Here is a 23,511-nt window from a genome sequence, read left to right as displayed (position 1 = left end):
GCTGCCCAGGGCCACGCGAGGGTTGCTGAGGTGTGGGACGCCCACGCGGGTACCTGCATCACGTGCCGAGGCGCCGCGGGAGCCCCACGCGAGCTGCTCCTGCACGTCCCGCAAGGCAACGATGCCACCCGGACTAGAGCCCTCTCCCCGTTCAGCGAGCAGCATTCCTGYCACTAGAAAAGAGCAGAAAAAAGCATCTATAAACCTATATTCAGGAAGGGATTTCAGGGCACTTTAGGAAGATAAGTGAGCCAACCTATTACCCTACAGCGTTAGTGACAGATAAAAAAGCTTGACAAAAGTCTGTCAAAAGGCAACTGCTGAGTATCTCTCATGTCAGTTGTGTGATCTCCTCAATGCAACCAATTTTCTTGGTTTCTGAAAAAAAAAACAAAGGGAATAACGATCCCCTATTTTTTTAAAAGTCTCACCTGGTATGTAACAAGTATTATTCCTGGCAAGAGGATGAGAGGCTTCAACAGAAACCAACCAAATCCAAACCTTGCCCCTCAGCCACCCACAGGACACAGCTAATCCAGCCTATGCTGAATTTAAGAGGAGTGTATAAATTGGCTTCACTCGTGTTGGGTCAAAACCTAGATGCGCTGCAGATTACACCTGATGGTGTTTAATGTTCTGATGTAATCAGATACACCTGGCACAGAGAAAACTGTCAAATCTTTTTGCAAACACCTCAATAATTCATTAGAGTAGTTAGCAGCTGAAAACTTAAAACACCTTTTGCTATTTGCTTACCTGATTAGGACCTACTAGTAGTTAGGACCTAGTTAGCAGATAGGACCTACTCTTGTTCTCATGCAGGTATTTATGTGGTAAAATGTAAAAAGGTAGTTATTGTATTAATAAGGCTGACACTTTGGCATGACATATATCAAATACACATACATCAGCTCTGGAAGATTTGGAAAGTAACGATCTTATACTCAGTGAGGTAAAAACTACAATATAAAAAATAAGCAACTCCTTGTAATATAATTCCTGAGATGCCTAATTAAATAAAACTGTATTAAGGGCACATATTTTATTCTAAAAACAAGTGTTTTTAGGCTGAAGAAACACAGGCTGCTTCATGTAACTCCTGTAATTTTGAAGGGAATAACCCCCAGCATGGAATTGCCATTAYTTAAAGCTTGTGCAGCTAAGCTTTCTTACATTTTTCCAAAAAGAAAGGAAAGGATTAATCCTTGGCAACTATTTTAAAACAACAACAACAAAAAAATCATCCTAAAGCAGTTTTCCAGGCAAAGTGAAATTACAAATGTAATATAATCACCACATTAAGAAAACGTAGCCAGGCTTTTAAATAGAACCATCCTGCAAACTCTACAGCAGAGCACAAAGAAACAGCCTCATTATTCGGGCCACTGTCTGGCAAGACAATGCAAACRAATCAGCACAATAGAGATAAAAGCCCCTTCCAATCTATGAGTAAACAACACAATCAGGCATTTATGAAGCATATAACTATATTTTATGAAAAGTATTACTTTCAGGTAATTACAAATTGTATTACAAAGCAAGCATGTAACTAAGAATTCAAATGAAAAGAAATAACCATTTTGCAGAGCATGCTATTTAAAGAAATATTATGAGGATTTACATCTGCTTAGTAAACAAACACTGCAGATTGCCAGAACACAATTTTAGCAACATTCTACATTTATTAAGAACACGATTTGTATACTCTAGTRCAAGTCACCCAGTTGTATAGGTTGTCAATTAAATTTAAATCTTCATTCAAAACATTCACTTAAAAGTGATATCATACAAACATTATTTGCTATATAATTCAGTTTTAATGCATAATATCTTACTGCATCCACCTGAAATTCTTCTGATTGGCGCAGTTAGAGATTATAAATTAGCTTTTGGTTTACTGAATTCAATTACGTTTTCAGAATGCAGTTTAGCAATCTCTTCCTTGCTAAATCCATATTCTAGAAGTATCTCTTCTGTGTGTTCTCCTATAAAAGGATCTCTTTTAAAAGATGGAACTGCCGGGGTCCGTGAAAGGAGAGGAGCAGGTCTAGGACTTATCTCTTCCTGATCATTTTTGATAAAAGAACCTCTTTGTTTGTTATGCTGATGTGAGACAGCATCATCAAAGGATAAAACAGGGGTCACACAGGCATCAGCACCATCGAATATGCTGCACCATTCCTCTTGTGTCTTCTGTGCAAATATGGATGCAAACATTTTCTTCATTCTGGGCCAGTCAGAGAAACTCAACTGACTAGGAAGTTTATCTGAATCTAGCCCAAGGCCTGGAAAGAAAAAAAAAGAGCAAGATTTAACAATAGTGGAGTGTGGAAAAAGCCAAGAGCTGCCAAATCTAAGTGTTTTTCAAGAAAGTAGTATTTTGCAGGCAGTCTAATGCTGCCCAGCATACTTACAGTCACTTCAAACTTCACATCTATAACTGGAGGAGGTGCAGGCAGAGACAAGAAGAATGCCATGCTCTTAAACTAGACTGCATCAGCTATGGCCTTCTGACTAAGTACATAGAATAAATAATTSTTCGCATAAATGTCTTCTAAGGGTAGCAGCTGCCTAGAAAGAACATTTTGTCCTGAGAACATCTGATGTAATAGGTATTGTGTTATCTATCCAGCAGCAGTAACACACTTAGCAGCTGCTGCAACCAGCCATTGAACAGGTTGAGGGCTACGACAAGATGCTTAAATCCCAGAAGTCAGTAAAGCTGCCCGACTTGGACACCCAGCGAGCTACAGGGTTTGGAGCCAATGCAATCAGGTATTGCCCACCCAGGGAGTGCAGGCTTGGAAAAACGGGCACCTTATTAGGTGCCACAGCAACTCCAGCAGCTATCTAGGAGATGATGGCAATTCTGGAGCTTCTACTGGCATCTAGGAGATGCAAAAATTGTTTACATGTCTTGTAAGGAACAAAAAACAGAGGCGGGCAATTAAAGCCTACTTTTAAAATTTAAGTAGCACACAGGGGGATACTGAGTGTATAATATCAAACAGAATTCCTAAGTGGTATAACACGGGCTGTCCAAATAGTCACAGCAATAGCAGCTTTAAAGAAGGAGGGGAAAAAATATCAGGAAAAGCAGGGATAGCAAACATGTACAGTTACAAACCTACGATGGGCTTGAGAATAGCTATCATCATGTTTTACATGACAACAGAGAATTGGAACTTCTTAGAAAACAACAGTTCTGTGAAAACCGCAGAGGATATGTTTGCTCTGGAAACATTTRATTTGGAATCTTTTTTCTCATCTCTGTTGCTGTGACTGCTGTCAGACTGATGACTGGCCTTCCAGGGTTTGTAACAGGCTTGCCTACCAGATGGCTGTTGCGTGCAGACCTGACCCAGAACTGCTCACATCTTCAGCTGTAGATAGGCACAAAGAGCTTTCTGTATTTTCTGCTATTTCCTCAGTTTCCTCATCACTAAAAGGGGCAGAAACATAACTACTAAGATGGGAGAATGTAACTACTACAGGGGAGAAGATAATGTACTTTCATCTGCTCTTTATTCTTCTTCTTGATAATCTGATCTCTACTACGAGTCCTTCTTGGAGCTTAGTCTCTTCCAAATTCTAAAGGTATCATAATATGTTTCACAGCTGTATCAGACTCTTGAGTGTTTGAAAAATGAATATATTCTTTTAAATCTTACTTTCATATTGTCTTCAGAAATCAGTCAGAAACTCTGCCATGCAGTAGTTCAAATTTAGAAGAAAAACAATACAACCAATATCAATAGTTTCATATCTTAACAGAAGTTCCTAAGGATACCAAATTAAGCATCATTGAAAGGTCAGCATTATTCCATACTCAGTTACCAAGTACGTGTACTTGCCCTCTCTAAACTTAAAATCTTCTCTTCATAGCACTTCTTATCATTCTAAGAATTAATTGTAGATGACTCTTATGGGTTCCGCATCTGTAATTAAATTGAAGCCACTGATACTCACAAAATGAATTTGTTTCATCTTCACTGAGAATATATTATTAAGGATGAATAGGGCAAGACACTCTACTTAAGAACTAGGAGGTGAGACAAAAATTTACATGCCACAACAAGGAAAGCTAAGCAATGACCTACTAGCCATGATTCTGTCCCAGTCCATGAAATCTCACCAACTGCAAACACCAATTTGATAAGTATTGATTGCTTACTAATTATGTTCCGGCTTCTAGGAGTCAGAGCATTATGAGTGTAACTCTATCATTATCACATTACACAATTATACTTAAAGATTACGCCAGATGGAAAACTGGCCGAATCTAACCCTGCATGCTCTGCTAAAAAGAACAATATGCAGAACCTGGAATTTAATATTACATGCTCATTTTCCACCAACCACTGAGGACATCAGAAGCTTTTAAACGGTATGAACTCAAAGCCTTTAAGCACCGAGGCTTCTCATTTTCCACTTTGTGCGAAGCATCTGGGGTGCAGAAAACGGAATCGCAGCAGGAGCAACTGAGTCAACAGGGAAAAAGTTACACAGCGCAGAACCGCTTGGGATACCACAGAATGACATATTTCACCAATATAACCAAAAGCAAAGTATCCTTTATGCAGAGAATCTGGTACAGCAAGCAAAACCTGTTCAGATTTTGATCTAGGGATTTTTCTTTAGAAAAGGCCAATAATTTATCCCACTTTGTAGCTTTGAAATTSTGGTTTTTGGAGGGGAAAAAAAAAAAGGAAACATTCAGTCTCCCTTGTATGCTATAGCTATATTGAGATCTGCAATTGATTAATGCAGCAAATTAYAACTTTTTTACAGAACTTCTCAGATCAACTGCAGTGAAATTAGGCATCTATTTCAAAATATAGAAAACAAAATTCAACAGATAAATCATCAATGTTGATTTGATAAAAAAGAAATAAAAGTTTCTCACAGTATTTCAACTACAGTGGTTTATATTTAGGATCCTTAGCGGGATTTTGTTTGGGATTTTCTTCTTCTAGTATTTTGAGTTTCTTTGCCAAGCTATACACTCATGGCCCAGTAATTTTCAAATTATATCGTAATGACAGGGCAACAGAATCATCTAAGCATGGCTTTTCTTAATTTTGACCCCATCTACAGCCATAAAATATATACCACTGCTCTACACAAATGTAATTCATTTTCACTCTCACAGGGAATTAAACTTTAGAATATTCCAAACGAGCAGTGAATTTTCATTGAGGTAAGTCCATATTTGTTTCCCTAGCCTCTCATTTTTTATTAAAAAAAAATGATGGTTCATCAAAAGGGTTATTAGAACCAGACTGGAACCACAGCATCACTGCAAATGCACCCACGGCTGCCATCCAAGTTTGCGATGTAAGTTTATACTAACTTCTTGTTATGCAACTGAATTTACACCACATGATGACACAGAATCACGTCCTTACCTTCTCCCTGATATATGAAAACATCCAGTTCTGCACATTCCTCTTAGCCTGGCCACAGGAAAGTAAGCACATATTGCTAAAAATCAAGATAAACTTGCAGAAGCAATTTGGAAGTTGGAAGACATTGTCTTTTTTTTTTTTTTTAATCAAAAAATGGAGACCTAGCCTTAGTAACACGTATCTCTTTCATCAGATTTCTCATAAGATGCAAGGTATTTTCATTATATATCGCCTGACTTTACTAGTAGCAATGTGCAAGCAAGATGATTACAGCATGTTTGTGAACAGCAAGTAGTCTACAATGAGTTCAGGATATAATTTCTAATACTGCAGATGTTATAAGAATTTACCTTATCTATTTTATATAGCTTCAGTTTTTCCTCAYAGCCAAGTTCTGAAAAACTCATGACCTTCTGCTAAGTGGAAATTTCACTTTTCTTGGCAAGCACGATCCATRCAGCAAACTTGTTCAAAATCAAGAAGCAACATTTTCTTAAACCTTACATTTTTCAYTGTATAGTCTCCTTAAGTACTTTCTATTTTATTACCTGCACTTTCATCTAGGTCCATCTGGGTTCCTAATTCTATGGGGAACCACTAAGGTGAAGCAAAAGGAAAAAGGAAATTATTTTCACTTCTGCTAATCAGAGTTTTGTGGGCAGAAAACATGTTCCTTTTCCAGATTTGCAATCTTTCAATCTTTGTCCATTAGTCCTGCACATCCCACACCCTTATGTTCTCGTTATACAGGAGTGTCAGAGGCAACACGTTCTCTGAATATGAACAGATGGACATAAAGTGGCTTCTGATTATGTTTTATCTGGAACACCACCAAGTTGTTCACCAACAGAACTGACCAGAAATATGGAGAAAAAAAAAAAAAAAGAATGAAATGAAATAATGGAAATTGTAAGTGGAACACAGCATTTTATAACTACTTCAAGCAGGGAATAAAAACCTTGAACAGACCACTCAGTCTAAATTGAAGTTTCTTGGTTTAAGGAGTATTCAGACAGTTCTCACCAACAGGTTTTTCTTCTGTCTGACATGCAAAGGCTTAAATTCTGAACTGGATTTCTGCAATAGATATTCCCAAAAGGAAAAAGCTCTCTTAGCTACAAGAAAAATCAGCTGTTCTAATTTGGTACATCACTGCTTCAGAAGCTTACAAACACAACTACTGAAGGAGATAATTACTTCCTATGTGAAAACCTCAACAATTCACAATGTGCACTTAAAATACAGTGAAGACGACCATTTATTTTAAATGCAGCATTGTGAAAAAAATCTTCTGCTTATAGTTTGAAGCTTTCAATAACACTCTTTTATAAAATCAATAAATAAAAGTTTTTGACTGGAAGCAAAAATTGTAATATCATTCAAGGTAAAAAAGCATGTTTTTTTGGTAGAAGACCATAGTCTACATGCTGAATTTTTGAATCTGACAAATGCTGACAGACACAGCCACAAATGTGATTACGCTTTTCTGCATACATGCAAATACATTTGTCTTTCATGGTTTTCAAACATGTGAAATATTTTGAAAATCAAACACATTTGTGTGTTTTAAGTATAGCAAATACTTTCAAACACAAAGTTGAAAAATATGGGTCCACCATGCTATAGGCTGATGGATTCATAGTTGCTGCTCTGACTTTATGCCCCGAATTTCTGAGAAAACATCAAAAGGAAAACAGAATGTCAACAAGCTCCTCAGTAGAGAGCTACCTACAGGAGACAGAAACCAGTCCGACTGTATTATTTGTGTGAATTTCGGAATCAACTATCCTAGGGTGTCCTCCTAGACAAGTTTTCCAACTGACAGGAGAAGTCCTGAGTCTTTATACAGTGGCCTGCAACAGTGATCAACACAGCAAGGCAGGAGCATCCAGGAAAGGTTCACTGAGGAACAAGGGTAAAATACCTGAGCTYAGACTCCTTTGCAGATTGTGTTTTCCTCCTAATGTATATTTTTCATCCCACTTCTGTAGCTTAAAAGCACTTGCTATTCAAATTAATCTCTAGAGAAATATACAATAAATATTGCACCCATGAACTTTAGGCAAAACAGTGAGTATTTGAGTAAGTACTTTTTTTTTTTTAATTTTTTTCTTTCCTCCTTTGTATTTAATAAGGGCATTCTGCCTGAAGAAGTACTGGATCACAAATTCCCTTATTTTCAGACAAGGGAAAATATAAGGGAAAATATACTTTGACAATTTTGTATTGAATTATTTTTGTTGTCTGGCTCTATTTATTGCAAGCAAAAGGGGATTAGATGAGAATAACATTTCAAAGAACCAGTAACTGTGGAAAAAAACAACTACACTTTCTCAAGGGGTAGCTTAGATCTACAGCCTAACAGGTAAGGTATTCTCAGGACAATGAGAAAGAGGAGCAAAAACTTTATCAGCCCAAAACACAGCTCTCCCAAACTTGGCATCTGATCTGGGTGCAGAACATCATGTTGAACACGTCAACAAGTCAGTCTATGAGGCTGCTCAATGCATACATCAGCATACATAAAACTACCATATAAGAGTTTGGATATACTCTGCAATTATGAAAATTTTCTGCAATAAACAGTCCTTTATAGCCATTTATAAAAGCGGCCATTTACTGCACAAATCTTTCTCTGGGATCACAATGTCTGCAAAAGCAATGTCAAAAAGAACAGAAGATGTCTTCCCAGTTTAGGACTGTGCCCACCTAAGACCTTGACTGTGTTCCTGAATTTCAAAGCCTTCTGGAAATGCAAGTCCTGGCACTGCTGATGCTCTCATCAGTGCAACAGAGCTGAGGGGGGCTGAGCTGCCTGGCAGTACTTGGCTGTGTGAAGGCATCCAACTTGCAATTCCAGTAACAGTTTGTGGGGAAACGTTGAGCAGGAGTCAAGAGCTGCTTCACTGCCACCTTTGCTCAACCAAGAGCTACCACGTTAACTCATCTACACATCAAAGTGACCCCATAACACAGCCTAGGTACATCTCCTATGTGGGTTTTGTCCTGCTCAATAAGTAGAACTAAAATTAGGTTAAGAGGGATTTCTTACACAGTTTATATCCCAAATACTCAGAAAGTCCCAAATTCTTTGCAGGTTTTTAAAACTTTCATACATTCAGCATGGAAAGCATAACAATTTATCAGAGGGAAATAACAGGAAATTATTTTTAAATGAAGTAACCAGTAAGAAACTGAAACTAAGAGCACACCTGGTCTAAACCTGAAACTATGCAATTTGTTTGAAGGTAAAGGGGCACTGCAAATTTCAGTATTAACCTTACAAAGTAATGATTTTGCATGACCCAATCTAATTTTTCAAGACATATAAGTCATACTTCATGAAGTTTTTTTCAACTCTTCTGTCAAATACAAAAGTCAAATCCATAGTTGTACTCTAAAAGCATTCTGAAGTTCTGTGGTGAAAAAGAATTTATAAAGCAGATTTTCATTTTAGAAAAGGTCGCATTTATCAAAAAATATTACAGGATATTTCCAGTGAACATTCATTTTCAGAATAATATAAAATTTTCTTTAAACTTTTGTGTGGCAAATAGATATGAAACTGTATGAAATTTTATTTGCTGTATTAGTTCTTTTTTAGACAGTTGTACAGGGCTTCAGCCCCATCTTTGACTAGCAATATCATGACTTCAGAAGAAGAGGGATTAAAAAGTACAAAATCAAGTGCTAGAAGAAGGAACTAACCCAAAAAAAMCCACCACCACCCAATTGGTTTCAGAAAGGGTTTGGCTTTAACCAAGATAAAAACACAACCAATGTCTTGAATCAAAGTTTAGTTAAAAGTATCTATTCAATCATGCTTTGTAGATGCAAAACAACTGCTACAAGCTACTTACCCTTTATTAACTGCTCATAGAACTGCGGCTCAATGGCACCAACAGCCATGTATTTTCCATCGGAGGTCCTGTAGGTTTCATAGAAAGGAGCTCCACTATCCAGTAAGTTCTCACCTCGGGGTCTGTTCCATAGTCCTAAATTTTGTGATTTCCACAGAAAAGAACTCAGGTATGCCGTGCCTTCTACCTTCAAGATATAAAAAAATAAACATCAGCTTCAATAAATCAGCTGACATATTGCCTTAATTCAACATGAAACAAGACTGTAAAAACTCACCTGCAAGTCCAACCTGGGTTTAAGACTATAAGATTAACCTTATAAGCATTTTCATTTCTTATACTTATGAAGCACAGTTTGTATCGCATATGTCAAGTTTTTCTYACTATTAAGGAACAAGGGGCACAAGTATAATAACACAGCTTCAGTTTCCTAGATTAGCAACTTTGTAACAACTCACAACATGTTCACATTTAGGCGATGGTATCTAGAACACTAATCAGCTGTCAGTCTGCAAGCCTTATGCCTGTAGAAAGCAGGATGCTGATACCAGTCCTTATAGATGACCCGTAATTTATCTTGAGCTTACCTGATTATAAGACTGCTATTTTCAGAAGCAGAAAATGGAAAGGAAATCAGAAATTAAAGTTCTCTTYCATACTGTGTGAATGAGGAAGCTCATCTGGATCACTAAACTAGAACAAAAAATTAACTTCCCGCTCTTCCCACTGGTAAGTACTTAAGAAWTTGTCTTCCTCCCAAACATGGGAATAACTGTTCAAATGCAGTAGTAGCTACGATTTTGTTTCATGTGTTTTCAGCTGCCTAAAATTATTCTGAGATTGTCTGTAGAGCTGCTGAAAATATAAAGCTGCTAAATTTTCAAGTAGAAATATCTACAACTTTCTACCTTTCTAAGCATAAATTTTAAAAAGATGTAAATTTCAAGTATGCAGAGTCAGGAAGGCTTCTTCATTTAAAGTATATTGGTTGTCTCCCTCCTCCCAAGTTCTTGTCACAAAGCTGGGAATACTTTTGCCCCAGTTGCCATATGTTGAAACGAATTAAGGTACTTCGCTGTGAGAGTATTACATACTTTCGCCTGCACGTTTGCCAAACGACTGCAAGACCACCAGCTGACTGGTTGCTTTGCTAATGATCATATCTTACATCACACACATTAGCAAAGAATTACATGAAACAGGCTCGAGGACAACAATCAGTGAGCTAACAGAATAAACTGTGAATTTGGTGTCTAAATTTATCAGAACTATTCAGAATACCTACCGACCCTAACATCTACCCTTGCATACAATTACAGTAAAAGAGCATCTCTTCTCGACTGGCTCTCAGACGTATCCCAGGCTGGGCAAGCAGACATCCAGCAGGTCCTCGAGCCCCTTCACAATCCTGAGACATGTGAAACAGTGGCTAAGCTCTGCCCTGAACCCCAAAGGCAATCTCAGTTGACTCCACGCATGCCACTGTGATCGCCTTCCTCTTTAGGTTAACTGCASGGTGATTACAGCACTACTGGATATGCATTTTGCCCAAGGACATCCTAATGCCACAAGCGCCAGGAAGCTGTGAAGCAGGGACAAGCGGCCCAGGGCATTTTACTACTTGGTGGCCTCCCCTCACACCACAGCTCTTCTGTTCCTGTCACACAGCAAAATGGGGTAGACAAAATGACTGAAAAAAAACCCCACCCCAACCTAACCTTGAGTCTTGTGACTGAGCAGCTTTTCTAGGATGTAACAGCCTTGGTTTTCCATACCTGGGGGCTGAGAAAAACCTGGATGCCCCGTCTTATGTCTGACAGTGAAATGATCTGGCCACGAGACTGCTATATATTAAGTGGCCATTACCACTTCTCCTGTGGCTCCTTTCACAAGGAGTGAGCCACACTTGGTCAGATTCCTTCTATGAGCAGGAGGCCCCATGTCTGAATATTGARGGGACCTAAGGAGTCACCCTTATTCAGCACCCTGAGCTGACTGTACCCTACGGCAGTACTCAGCCAGCACCCTACTCAGTGTGCAACAGTAATCAGATACACATGTTTATAGAGAGTCAATGAGAAGAGACAGTAACTAATGTAAACTGGTTCAGACCAGAAGTTTAATCCTGCTGAGCTAAAATGCAAGACTTGGTGTCTAATTTTATGCAGCGTGGCAATTACACTGGACTAACATGAAGAGATGATGCAAATCCAGCCCTTGGCTCCACCACTCCTCTATCCTCTTTTGGTATTAATTCAGATTTGCTAACTAGGAGTTCCTCACATGTACATTACAATTAAAAAAAAAAGAAAGTGGGTCAGTAAAATACTTCTTCAATACTTCTTTCTCCACAAAAGAAGAAACTTCACAAAAAAAAAAACATTAAAAATAATTTTCCCTCTTTTACCATAGAAACTTCCCTGATGTTCATATTCAGACTAACTCAACTATTCAGTAGCATAATACAACTATTAAATAAAACTTTAAAATTAAATGGAAGACCAAATGTTTTGATGCTGCTATTAAAAAGAAAAAAAACCTACTTCCATGAATCAAATTTAGAAATAGAAACAGACTCAGCCATCTCAGCTTTTTTTAGCTGTGTTTGCTGTGGATGACACATGTATGTTTTTCATCAAGTATCTCACAGAAAGTTTGTTTAAGTGAACAAATTAGGTTAACATTTAGGTAAAACTTAGTCACCAGTGTCACTAGATAAGCATTTCAGGGGTTGCCTAGAATGTCCCTAGGGAACTGTAAATTCCTCAACTACTACTGAGACAAGAAAAAAAAATGGGAGAGAAGTTTCCAGGATGTTTAAAACAAAAACAAACAAAAAAAATCCCAACAAATTCCTCTCCTAATTAGCCAGAGATCTCATTTGGATATCAGTGGCCTTGCATTCGTTCTTCTTGTGAACAAATTCTTTCAATGGCTTCAAGCACAGATAAGAGAAGATAAGGTAGTACACCCAGCCTTGTACATATTTGAAGATTTATGCTACCTCTTCACAGTTGCCACTTCACAAATATGCAAACTACTTCAGTCTTCCCCTGCAGGTCATGCTTTTTAGACCCACACTCATTTTTGCTGTATATTCTTTGGGCTTCCTCCAACTGTTTTTTTTTTTTTTTTTTTCATTTTTCCTAGAAAAAATGATCATCAGTGTCAGGCACTATTTTCCTGAGGCCTTATAAATGCTGAATAGAGGAACTGATCAGAAAAATTACTTGAGAAACGTTGCCGGCTCTATTTCCTGTTTATTCAAGCTAACACAGTGTTGGTGTGTTTCACAACAGCATGGTACTGTGGTGCTGTTGACTCATGTTCAGCTTGTGACTCCTATATACCCCAGGATGGCACTTTAGCCAATTGTTCTCTGTGTTTGGTGGGCAGCTAATCGCTTCTGCCTAGGAGGAACACTCAGCAGTGGTTGCTGTGAAGCTCAGTCAACTTTTTCAGGTCATTTCTCCAATTTGTAAAGGCCATTTTCAATTTCAAGCCTTCACCCAACATGCTTGTAGCTACTCTCAGATTCACTTCATCTTCAAATTAGCGAGTGTATCTTCTAGTCCATCATTTGATGAAAACACTGATGGAACAAAAGGCACCCTGTGGAACTCCACTTAATTTTTTTTTTTCCATTTTGACTACTGCCCATTAATAACTACTGGATTAGACCAGTTTTGCACTCTTCCCACACAATTTTCATCTAGACCTTTCATCTAGACATGACAATTTTCATGACCTACTTTTGAGAATGTTCTGTGAATCTGTTAAAAAACTGTTAAAAGCAATACAAATTATGTCTGTCGCCATTCTCTAGCCTCAAGATCTCTTATGATGAAGGGATTTTTAATTTTATAATTTAGAGTCCAAATGACAGCCTTCATTGTATCATAATATCTCTAGACAGGTCAAATTTTAATCACAGTGTCCTTTTAAAAATAATGAAGGAAAGAGTGCAAGTGAGAAAAAATACTTGTATATAACACTATCAATTGGTTTCAAGGATAAATGTAAATATTTTTCATCTATAGACAACTGAGTGGCCTTACAATGAAAAAATCCACAGCATTCATGATTAAACTGTTATAAACTTGCATGTTGCCTTTCTTTCTTTTCTTTTACTCTTCTCTTTCTATATATTACTATATATAGGTGTACATACTACTATGTGTACATACTTTATATGCTATGTGAGCATATAAAGCATACACAGACTATAGCAGACAGTCTGCTGTGCTTTATTATTGCAAGTATTTGAAATTGATTTCTTGGCTATTATGGATGGCAGTGTAATTTTTGCGGCGTGGAGTGGGAGCATTAACTGTTTTTACAGACTTAAGAGTAGAAAAGAAACAAGAACTCACGCTCCTCACGAGACAAAACTTACCATACTGGCATCAATGATCTGCCCTTTGCCAGATCTGGTACGTTCATACAGGGCTATAATAATGCCCATTGCACACAGGACACCTCCGCCAGCAAAGTCAGCCAGAAGGTTTAAAGGGGCATAAGGATTTTCATCTTTTCTACCCAGCTTTGACAGCACACCTGAGAGCAAACACAGTAATTATAAATCTTAGTTTCTGTATTCCTACAATTAAAGTATCATTTTCTACAATCTATGTGAGCAAACTAGGGACAATGCAAGTTTCCCCCAACACTGGTTTCCAATTCTACTCCAGTTAAGTCTTTATTCCCAAAAGAATATACAAAATCATATTCACAAAAGAACAGAACATCCATAATCCTGTTGATTAAACTGTGTCTGCCAGAATTTATGCAGAAAACAAGGGCTTTGCATCTGCCAGAATTTCTTTGCCATCTTTTCATTATCACTTCACTCTGAAGCTCCTTCATAACAATTCCCTTTGAGGAAGTAAGAAACTCTCCAGAAAGATCGTATCTCACCTATGTCTATAGCCTGAGGTCAAAATTTCCCGAAAACTGCATGATTCTTGTTTGGTTAATCAAGGTMTAATGCACTTCTCAAGTGCAAGCAGATGAGTGTACAGTGTAAGGAAGTTTGCAGAACTGTAATGCATGTAGAAAGCTCTGACAATGACCAAACTTTGACTTTTAACTAATGGTTGTCACATGCATCAGCATATTAACATACTAACTTACATCTAGAATTTCTAATGTAAGCAATTTCTGCGTTTCAAAAAGCCAAAACCCAATCGGAAAATAGCCAAGATGTGAGATCACCTCAATTTTGAGCACCAATACCTCTCAAATAACTTGTCCTATTTCCTTTAAATTGACTGGAAAACCTGATTATGGGAAACTTCAAGAAGATTTTTTTTTCCAAAGTGAGAGTTCATGTGTTTAAAAACAGACCTTTTTTACACCAGGATGTCCAGCAAAAGAAACACTACCAGTGAAACAGTAAGTGCAGTAAAGGTTCTGCAACTCACTTCTTTCTTTAGCTCCTGTAAAGAAATGGATTTCCTTTTCTGTCCTGGAAATCTCATAGCCTTTTATACTTTCAGAGTACTGATACATTTTTAAATTTGAAACGCCAAAGAATTTGACCTGCCTGACTGCTTGGAACTTCCTTCTTGTAACAGGTCTTTCTCAATTACAAGATAGCACTAACCAAGACTRTACTGATYGGAAAAAAAAAAAAAACATCCAAGATTGCAATGGATGACAATGCTTGACTGGTTCGCTAAGTATGTAACAAACTAAACTATAACCAAGACTTTTAAAATCATGAAGACATGAAGTCAAAGGTGTTTCAAACGAGGTCTCTTTTTCTCTTTTTATACACTGACAATCTAATGCCATGAGTGAGGACTGAATTCATCTCTGAAGAAACTTCACTGCTGAAYAGAGTGGATCCCTACAGATGGGGGTACCAGATCTCCACATCTCTAGCAGTTCTGCCCTGACACTTCTTAAAGTGTTAAGGAAGGTTAAAGGAAATACAGCATTCAGCAGTAAACCAGGAGATTTGGGCTCRCTTTCTCTCCTGCTTGGAAAAGGTCAGCGACAGAAACACACATGGTGCTGGCAGYGTGAGAAGCAGCAAGTGGGCCCATACACGACCACAGATTGAGTACTACCATCAATATTGGGTAATTTTGTTATTGTTTGGTATTGCATACCTGTAAAATCATCACAAATTAAATGAGCATACTGTCTTACAATATTCTAAGGCAATGTAGCAGACAGAAAACTTTATTTTAAACCTGCTTTGCTTTGGAATAGTATAATTGGAGAGAAAATCATAGCAGAAGAGCACAAGATAATGCCTTGTAGGTTGTGCAGTTTTACTTTATTTCAAAGCAGCTGCTCACAATGTAGGCAAAATAATCTGCAACCCGTCCAGGACTATGAATATACTGATTTTCTACCAGAAAGGCCCCAAAAGAATAGATAAAAATACAGAAAGACTTCAATTCACTTTAAAGAAAAAAATATTCAYATAAAACAGCACAAAGGGAGAAAATTACACTACAGTCTGAGAAGACACGCTGATCCAGACTAGCTCACTGCTGCTGCGAAATGAACAGCCCTGTCCAGCCTGAGTTTTCTTCTCTTTCTTGTGCTGTTTTTTTTTTTTTTTTTTTTTTAATGTTTGCCCAACCAACCTCTTAGTGAGGTGTTCCAACTCAACCCATTTTTCCTGGGTCAGTTTTTAACATGCTCAGGAGCTGAGTCAGCTCACAGAGGGGCCAAACATGCACCGCACACTGGACAGAAGGGAGCAGAGAGAAGCACAAGGATGAAGGCAGAACCTCTCTTTTCTTGCCAGAAAGGCTTCAGATCAGCTCAGCTGCTTCACCAAGCAATATATTTGAGCTATCTGCAAGGAATCTTTCAATAAATTCTTAAGTCTTGACTCACAGAAAAAAAAAAAATAAACAATATGTTTTCAGCCTACCTGATAATGCCAAAAAATTGATGTCATGACCTGCAGACTTGGCGTATTTTCCTGTCTGGCCAAATCCAGTGAGTCTAGCATAGATGAGCCGGGGGTTCTCTTCCAAAAGAACCTCCGGACCAAGACCAAGTTTTTCCATTACACCTGAGAAGGAGGGAAAGAAAAAGTGAAAAAAGGAGTGCATTATGAGACTTGAAACATAYATGGGTCACAGTTAAAAATAAGTGTCAATTGCACTATAAAAGAATAACAATTTATGAAACATTCTATCTATACAGAATACACATACATACATATTCTAATTCAATATCCATAATATAATGCTAAGAGCCAGAATGTTATACAGCATGCATTTTGAATGCAAGCCAATTAAAAGGCTTCATGGTCCTCTATTTTTCCCCTTCTCATTTCTCCTTTTTTACTTTCCCAGTAGTACTTCCAACTTCCATTAGAAAATGCTTCCTTTGCAAAACCCATGTGTTTTCTTCCTCAGCACCTCTTGTTTTCCTGCATCTTTAACTCTCTAGTGCAAAGCGATCATGCAACTACACACTGCACAAACAATCTGCAAGAGCAACAGAAGAACATGTCTGTTCCCTTTTGTAAAAAATAAGCTTTTAGAGATCAAATATAGTTTGTGCCAGCATACATTAATCACTAATCAAGATCAATATTTTGACAATGCATTTCTAAAACAGTGGTTTCAGAGAGGCGCTCCATCTGGGCACAAAACATTAGTTTTTATCTGCGCAGTGACCCTTGGTCTGACTACAGCCCATCGTGACCTGCAGCCTGCAGCCAGGCCAGGCTGGGGAAGGAGSCAGGGACCCCCTCGATGGGGCTTCAATGCTGTTCTGCCCCACAGCTACTGCTGACACTTCCTTCACAACCCATCACAACATCCCCAGATCCCTTGGGGTCTATTTCTGTTGCATTAGTTTGTAAATAGCGGCATAGCCGAGCAGCGTTAAGGGAACAGCAGTGGAACTGAATAATGTGTTTCTACCAGATAAAAACTACTTTGAGAGGCCGGGTCCTTCCAGTCACCGCCACAGAAATGAACCGGGGGGAAACGCCGCGGGAGACACGGAGCTTTTAGGGTTCGGCTTAAGGGAGCAGCCGGGGGCAGCCGAGGGGCGCGGGCACCCCGAGCAGGGCCGGGCACAAGGCCAGGCCGGACGGCGGCTGCGACACCCCGCTCTGCACCCCCGCCAGCTCCTTCCCGGGGTGCCCGCGCCGCCGGCACCCCAAGAGCCGCGTCGGGGCTCGCGGCGGCCGCCTCACCGTGGCGGAAGGGCTCCACGAGCACGTCCGCGGCGCGGCACAGCCGCCGCAGCGCCGCCGCGCCCGCCGCCCGCTTGAGATCGAGCGCCAGCGAGCGCTTCCCTCGGCCCTGCGCGTCGGCGGCCACGGCGGAGCGCGGCACGCGGTCCACGCGCACCACGCGCGCGCCGAAGTCGGCCAGGATCATGGCGCAGAGCGGCGCGGGCGCCAGCCCCGCCAGCTCCAGCACCCGCACGCCGCTCAGCGCCATGGCGCCCGCCGCCTGCCGAGCGCCGACGCATCGATGCGCGCCCCGCCGCCGCCTCCAACGGCCGCCAGCGGCCCCTGCGCAGCCGTTAACGGCCGCCAACGGTCCCCGCGGAGCCGTTAACGGCCGCCAACGGCCGCCGCGCAGCCGTTAACGGCCGCCAACAGTCCCCGCGGAGCCGTTAACGGTCGCCAATGGCCGCCGCTGCCCCCTCAGCAGCCACACACCGCCGAGGCGTCCCGCTGTACAGCCAGCCCCATGGCAGCGTCCTGCGGGTGAATTCGCTGCCAGCCCGTGCCCGTTTCTCCTCCACGGCTCGGAGCGAAGCGCGCTCCTTGCAGGGGGTGCAGGGCCGGGCAGGAGGAGCCCAAAATCAGCGCCGGTGTTCGGGGAGGCTCCATTGGCGGGTGTTCTAGGGATGCGGTGGATGAGACGTGTGGTGCCCGCTCCATCTCACTCCGGTGGTTGTGGGGGGCAAAAGGTTGTCCAGGCACCCACTGCCAAACGCTGACTGTGCTGCCACATCTGCCCTTAGCCTGGGCTTGGGACACGCGCTGTCCCCATTGSAGGAGCCGTGCCCACCAGCAAGGAGCTGTGCGGGTGGTGGGGATGGCAACACTGAGAACCCACGACGGGTTTCSTCGTGCTTCAGCTCCCCAACGGCTCAGCAGCGACCCAAAGGGAAGAGCATCGCCTCGTAGGCGTCATATCCCCCAGGCTCTGCCTATGTTGAAGAGCTTTAGTCCCAAGAGGTCTCCTGCATTCCAGATCAGTTAGCTCTTTCCCCGTCATGGAGCACAAGAGCTTGTGTTTGGTGAAAGCGCAACAGATTTAATAGCACTATTTCGTTTGGGCTGCCCTCAGGGGTGGACATGCCACCAGGATAAGGTCATGAAATAGCATTAGATCCACAAGGCTTTTCAAACACACAGCCTGCTCCTGGTATCTCCAGTTACCATACAGGAGACAGGATGAGGAGGCCATTAAAATCAATTCCGTGGTGATTTTATGGTTTTGTTTAAGTTAAATAGGCAACAAAAATGGGTGAAGGCTGCAAATATGAATGCAGAATTTGTTGGATCCCCGCAATAACAAAGAAAGAGCTCTGTTTCCAGAATGCCTTTTATTTTTCCAGAGGACACCTGATTCCAGTTTACCAATTGTATCCATTGCTAGGCTGCTGCCCACAGGAAATGGTTGGGAGAAAAATATGTGCATGTTTATTCAAAGAAAACCAGCTTATTTTCTTGATTTTCCATCTCCCGTAGAGATACAATTCCATRTGAAGGTTTGTTTCCACAGTTACCCTTGTGGACAGTGCATTTCTTTAAATTCTTTTCAGTTTCGTCTCCTTTCACCTTAAGGCTCTTGGGGTTTGTGTTGAGCAGGAAGAGCCAATTGCTGTTTTGTTGTCTTATTACATTTCACCTGATGAAGTTTACTTGGCTTGATAAAAATCAAGCCAAGTAAAATCATCATTACAGACTGGATTTCACAGCTCATATATAAGGTGCTTTACATCGGGGGGGGGGGGGGGGGNGGGGTGTTTGTTTATTTCTTGTTTATTTCTTTGGTTTTGCTTTTCTTTTGGTGTTGTCTAACGTTAAAGAGTACCCTCTGGCAGAAACATTCTAGTCATGACCTTAATAAATTATTTATGTTTCAGCAGGATGAGGTGGGCACTTTACAAGAGCTAAATCTACTTTATAAAATTACTTGTAATAGACTAAGAAATAAACACGTGAAAGAGAAATAGGTTTTGACTGACAAAGAGGTGGAGATTAGTGATCTGAATCCAGCAAATTCTTGAAGGAGCAAATTGGTCGGTAGAAAATGTATATTGAAAGAAAGGAGCCTKCCCTTAGTATTAACTTCCAATAGCAACAGTGCAGTGCACATTTTTATGATGCCATTTAATAGGCGTCATTAAAATTACAGCAGCAAACAGGCCTCTAAGTTCTCTGCTGGAGAGGCAACGGATATGAAAAAAGAGATTGATAGCATTAAAACATGGGGCTGGGAGACAGGACATACAGTTCTCTTAAATATTGTCAGGGTGCTTTTGTGAGCTTGGTGAAATTACTTCAGTTAGCATCTGTATCATCCTTGGCAACATATACCCTTCCTATGTTTAGGTTAGTGCATTCCACAGTGTTGAAAAGATAATATATACTTCATGTTACATAAATATTGCTCTGAGAGGTGCAGACATGTCTGTGTCCCAGGCGGGCTGGATTGCATGCCGAGTTTACAGTTCATAACAGATTTGCTGTTCACAATTATTCTCACTTTTCACTGGATTGCAAAAATACCAAAGCAGGAATATGAAGTTGAGATGCAGCTCTTAATAAAAACTTGTTTCTCCCCTTTGTATGCGTATTGTTTGTGATCCAGTCATACTGGATAAACATATAATTGTCTTTATCAATGCTAAAGGCTGTTAAAAATAGATATAAATACATGGTCTTTTCAATCAGGGACATTTATACAAGCATGACAAACATTGACAAGCAGAAGCATAGGACAGAATGGGAAACCGCTGGGGTTGATTCTGGTTCTCTGCTCTTTCAGACAAGTGTGTAACTGCAGAACCCACTTGCTTGGCACAGCCCCTGCCTCCTGTCTGACGGCCAAACACTTCCCAMTGCTCTGTAAATAAATTGCTACTCTAGAAATCCCAAAGCAACAAATGATAGGGAGCCCAATGAGCAGAAAAGCAGAAATACACTATTACCAATTTTCTTGTAAAGAATTTATTAGGTAAAACATTTGTGTGATGTTACAAGCTGTGTCATGCCCAATCACACCCCTTTCCTACATTAGTGTATAAGGTACATGTACAGAAGTGAAGAGTATATCTTAATATCTTAATACATGGTAAAAGAGATACTGAGAACAGTTCAGTTTGTTAAATGAAAAAGTAAGGAGGGCAAAAGAACTGCTCACATCTCTTGTAATCTTTCAAATCTTACTTGGAAATTAGCATTGCCTGTGCAATGTGAGGAGTAATAATGTGAAACATCCCTAATTAATTCAAACACATCCACATCAATCTTAAACTGAGAACTCATGCATTTTTCAATGGTATTTTTGTACTCTGAACGTATCAAAGCTCTCAAGTCTTGATGCTTGATCCTGATGTCTGATGTCTTTTATGCCTTGCCAGAATAAAAGTTGTGCTCCATTTATAACATTTCTTGACATCTGCAAGACAATGCAGTTCATACTCCACGTTTCTGGCCTTATACTGAGTGCTGTTACGACAAGCTGTCCTTTGTACAGTACTCTGTCAAAGACAGCATCTTAATCTCTGCAATTTCAGCACATTCTTTAGCTTGCAGATGGAGCTTCTCTCTGCCTGTGTTTCTGTGTCACTGTGGACTCACACTTTCTTGTTCACACACTAAAAGTGAACTTATCCTGAGGTGAAATGCATCCCTCCAAAGCAGAGGTGAATTCATGCTTCCAGAGCGCCTGGTGCTATCTGTCAAGGTTTATGAATTTATACTTAGGAATGAAAGCCTACTCTCATCCTCAGAGAGTACTGGTACAAGCTGCTTTGTGCAGCTTCGCCGAAAGGGTCACCTCTGGAGAAACTGCTGTGTGTGAGATGTTTAGTCCTGTCAGTCAGTGGGGTCCAACTGCCTGGCACAAGCAGGGTCACCTGGAGCACATTGCACAGGGTGGCATCCCGGTGGCTTTTGAAGATCTCCAGAGAAGGAGACTCCGCAGCTTCTCTGGGCAGCCTGTCCCAGTGCTCTATCACCCTCAAAGTCAAGACATTTTTCCTCAAATTAATGTGAACTTTCCTATGTTTCAGTTTGTAGCCTTTGCCTCCTGTCCTGTTGTGGCCACCGCTGGAGAGAGTCTGGCCACATCCTCTTGTCCCTCTCCTTTAAGGTATTTATATACATTGATCAGAGTCCCTCTCAACCTTCTCTTCTTTAGGCTGAACAGACCCAGCTCTTTCAGACTCTCCTCACAGGACAGATGTTCCAGTCCCTTGATCATCTTTGGCAAACAACCTTATATAGCTAATCCTTATATTAGCTAATCAGTAGAAAATAAATATTTTCCTTTATTATTAACCACTATTTTAGGGCCTCAAAACTTTAGGCTAAGGGATTCCATGATTTCTTTTGCTTGGATACAGAGCTTCAGCCCTGTACAGGACATATCACATTTCCAACAAGCTGCCTCTGACCTCTTGAAAAAATACCTGCCATTTTGAAATAATCGGAGTACCCCCATCCTACAGTTTGGTGATCCTAAGTTATTTCCAGTGAGCTACTCCTGCTGGACAGTATCATCTGCAGCATTCATTGTAGATTTTCCAATATTGCAGGTGCAATTGGTCGATAGGCCTTTGTTTGCATGAACTCTTTCCATCACCCTACAAATGAGCACTTTATTTGGTACTTGGCCATAGTCACAGGATACTTATCTCATAACTAATTCACATTCTTGTTTATTCTGTGTCACTGTGAGAATTTGAGAAAGCAAACAGTGACGTTACTGAGAAACATGTAATCTTGGAGGGAAGAAAGCATTGATCTGAAATGATGCGCTTAAAGATATTATGCACAGCAATGATATTTTGTAACTTTAAAAAATGAACAGCAGAAAATTTGATTCCCATGCAGCAATTTCAGCTGCAGATCAAGGCTTTTCCCATGACAGAATGACACAAAGTCTGAAGCCCCATGTCCTGCCCTGAAGCACCAGTCCTCAAGGTGGAATAAACAATGAATTCTCTCCCACTGTATGATGCTGTGTGGGCCTGGAGTATTTTTCTTTCAAGAATCATTAACATTAGAAAATGGAGTTCTCAGAAGTTTAAAGATGCTAAAATTAAGATTGCTCTTGCAAATTTATTTTTTTTTCCTGTATTAGTGTGTTCCATTTTCTATAGTGACCAAGCTTCATTAACTATACATTTGGATGAAATCAGTGAATGAAGCTGTTCTRCATTTGTCTTCTGTTACCACATTTCAGCATGTGGTCCATGCCATACTCAGCAGGCACCATCCAACTGCTGCAGGATGAGGCTAAGAAACAGCATATGACTGTGTGATGGGAAGAACATATGGTGAGACACATTCAGAGGAAACAGAAGCTAAGATGTCCAAGTGGGTTTTAGCAAGGATATTTCCAGTCTTGGCTTGGTAACAATGTGATTCTTTTAAAACACTGCTATTTTGTGGAATTTCTTGTCTGCTGGATTGCTTCCAAAAGAGCAGAAGGATAATGCTCCGTTTGTGCTTTTTTTTTTTTTTTTTTGACAATTAATGCAAAAAATCTCTTCTGCACCACATGGATTTCATTATTCTATGTGTACATTCATTATTCTATGTGTACATTCATGGACCTTGCCCTGCCCCATTTAAAGTAAATACAGATAAATAGAGATGCACAATATAGAGCCCGTTCCATTGTCACCTTTGCAATCTCCATGGCAGCATCAATGATGCAGAGGTAGGAAATAGAGTCCTCAATCCATAAAACATACAAKATATCACTTATTTCAAAGTGAAAGACAAGAGTCTTTGAAGAAAGAACATATTTTTTAGGGCATCAGTTAAAGAAGTGACTTTCAATTATGGACAATGATTCAAAGAYAACTGTTATTAAAAAAAATGAGAACAAACATTCATCTGATTTGCTGAATACGAAAAGGATGAGCGACAGGAGCATACGTACATATAGATATATATGTGTGTGTATGCATGCTTGTRTGTGTAAAAAATAAATATATAGTTGCCCCTTAGCAATGGTTTTCTCCARTCCAATAGCAAAATGAACTCTCAAGGCATATGT

At 40.1% G+C, this 23,511-nt stretch overlaps 1 protein-coding gene across 1 annotated transcript; it reads right to left on the bottom strand.

Annotated features, from left to right (window-relative positions):
- Nucleotides 1-1,531: 1,531 nt before the first annotated feature.
- AMACR (alpha-methylacyl-CoA racemase) lies at nt 1,532-17,697 on the bottom strand. The gene is made up of 5 exons (XM_026038207.1): nt 17,448-17,697; nt 16,164-16,307; nt 13,665-13,825; nt 9,269-9,455; nt 1,532-2,285 (listed from the first exon to the last, which is right to left on the bottom strand). The coding sequence occupies exons 1-5, from the start codon at nt 17,695-17,697 to the stop codon at nt 1,876-1,878; spliced, it is 1,152 nt and encodes a 383-aa protein (XP_025893992.1). The 3' UTR covers nt 1,532-1,875.
- Nucleotides 17,698-23,511: the final 5,814 nt, after the last annotated feature.

Source organism: Nothoprocta perdicaria, unplaced genomic scaffold (assembly GCF_003342845.1).
Source record: "Nothoprocta perdicaria isolate Ctin4 unplaced genomic scaffold, notPer1 scaffold_1, whole genome shotgun sequence".
In the NCBI taxonomy this organism is placed as follows: domain Eukaryota; kingdom Metazoa; phylum Chordata; class Aves; order Tinamiformes; family Tinamidae; genus Nothoprocta; species Nothoprocta perdicaria.
The sequence above is the reverse complement of the archived record's forward strand: the minus strand, read 5'-3'. Positions and strand labels throughout refer to the sequence as shown.

Coding starts and splice junctions, on each gene's coding strand:
- AMACR (XM_026038207.1), bottom strand. CDS start 17,697: ATGGCGCTGAGCGGCGTGCGGGTGCTGGAGCTGGCGGGGCTGGCGCCC. Junction 16,308..17,447: donor CGTGGAGCCCTTCCGCCACG/GTGAGGCGGCCG, acceptor CCTCCTTCTCAG/GTGTAATGGAAAAACTTGGT. Junction 13,826..16,163: donor CAATTTTTTGGCATTATCAG/GTAGGCTGAAAA, acceptor GTTTGCTCTCAG/GTGTGCTGTCAAAGCTGGGT.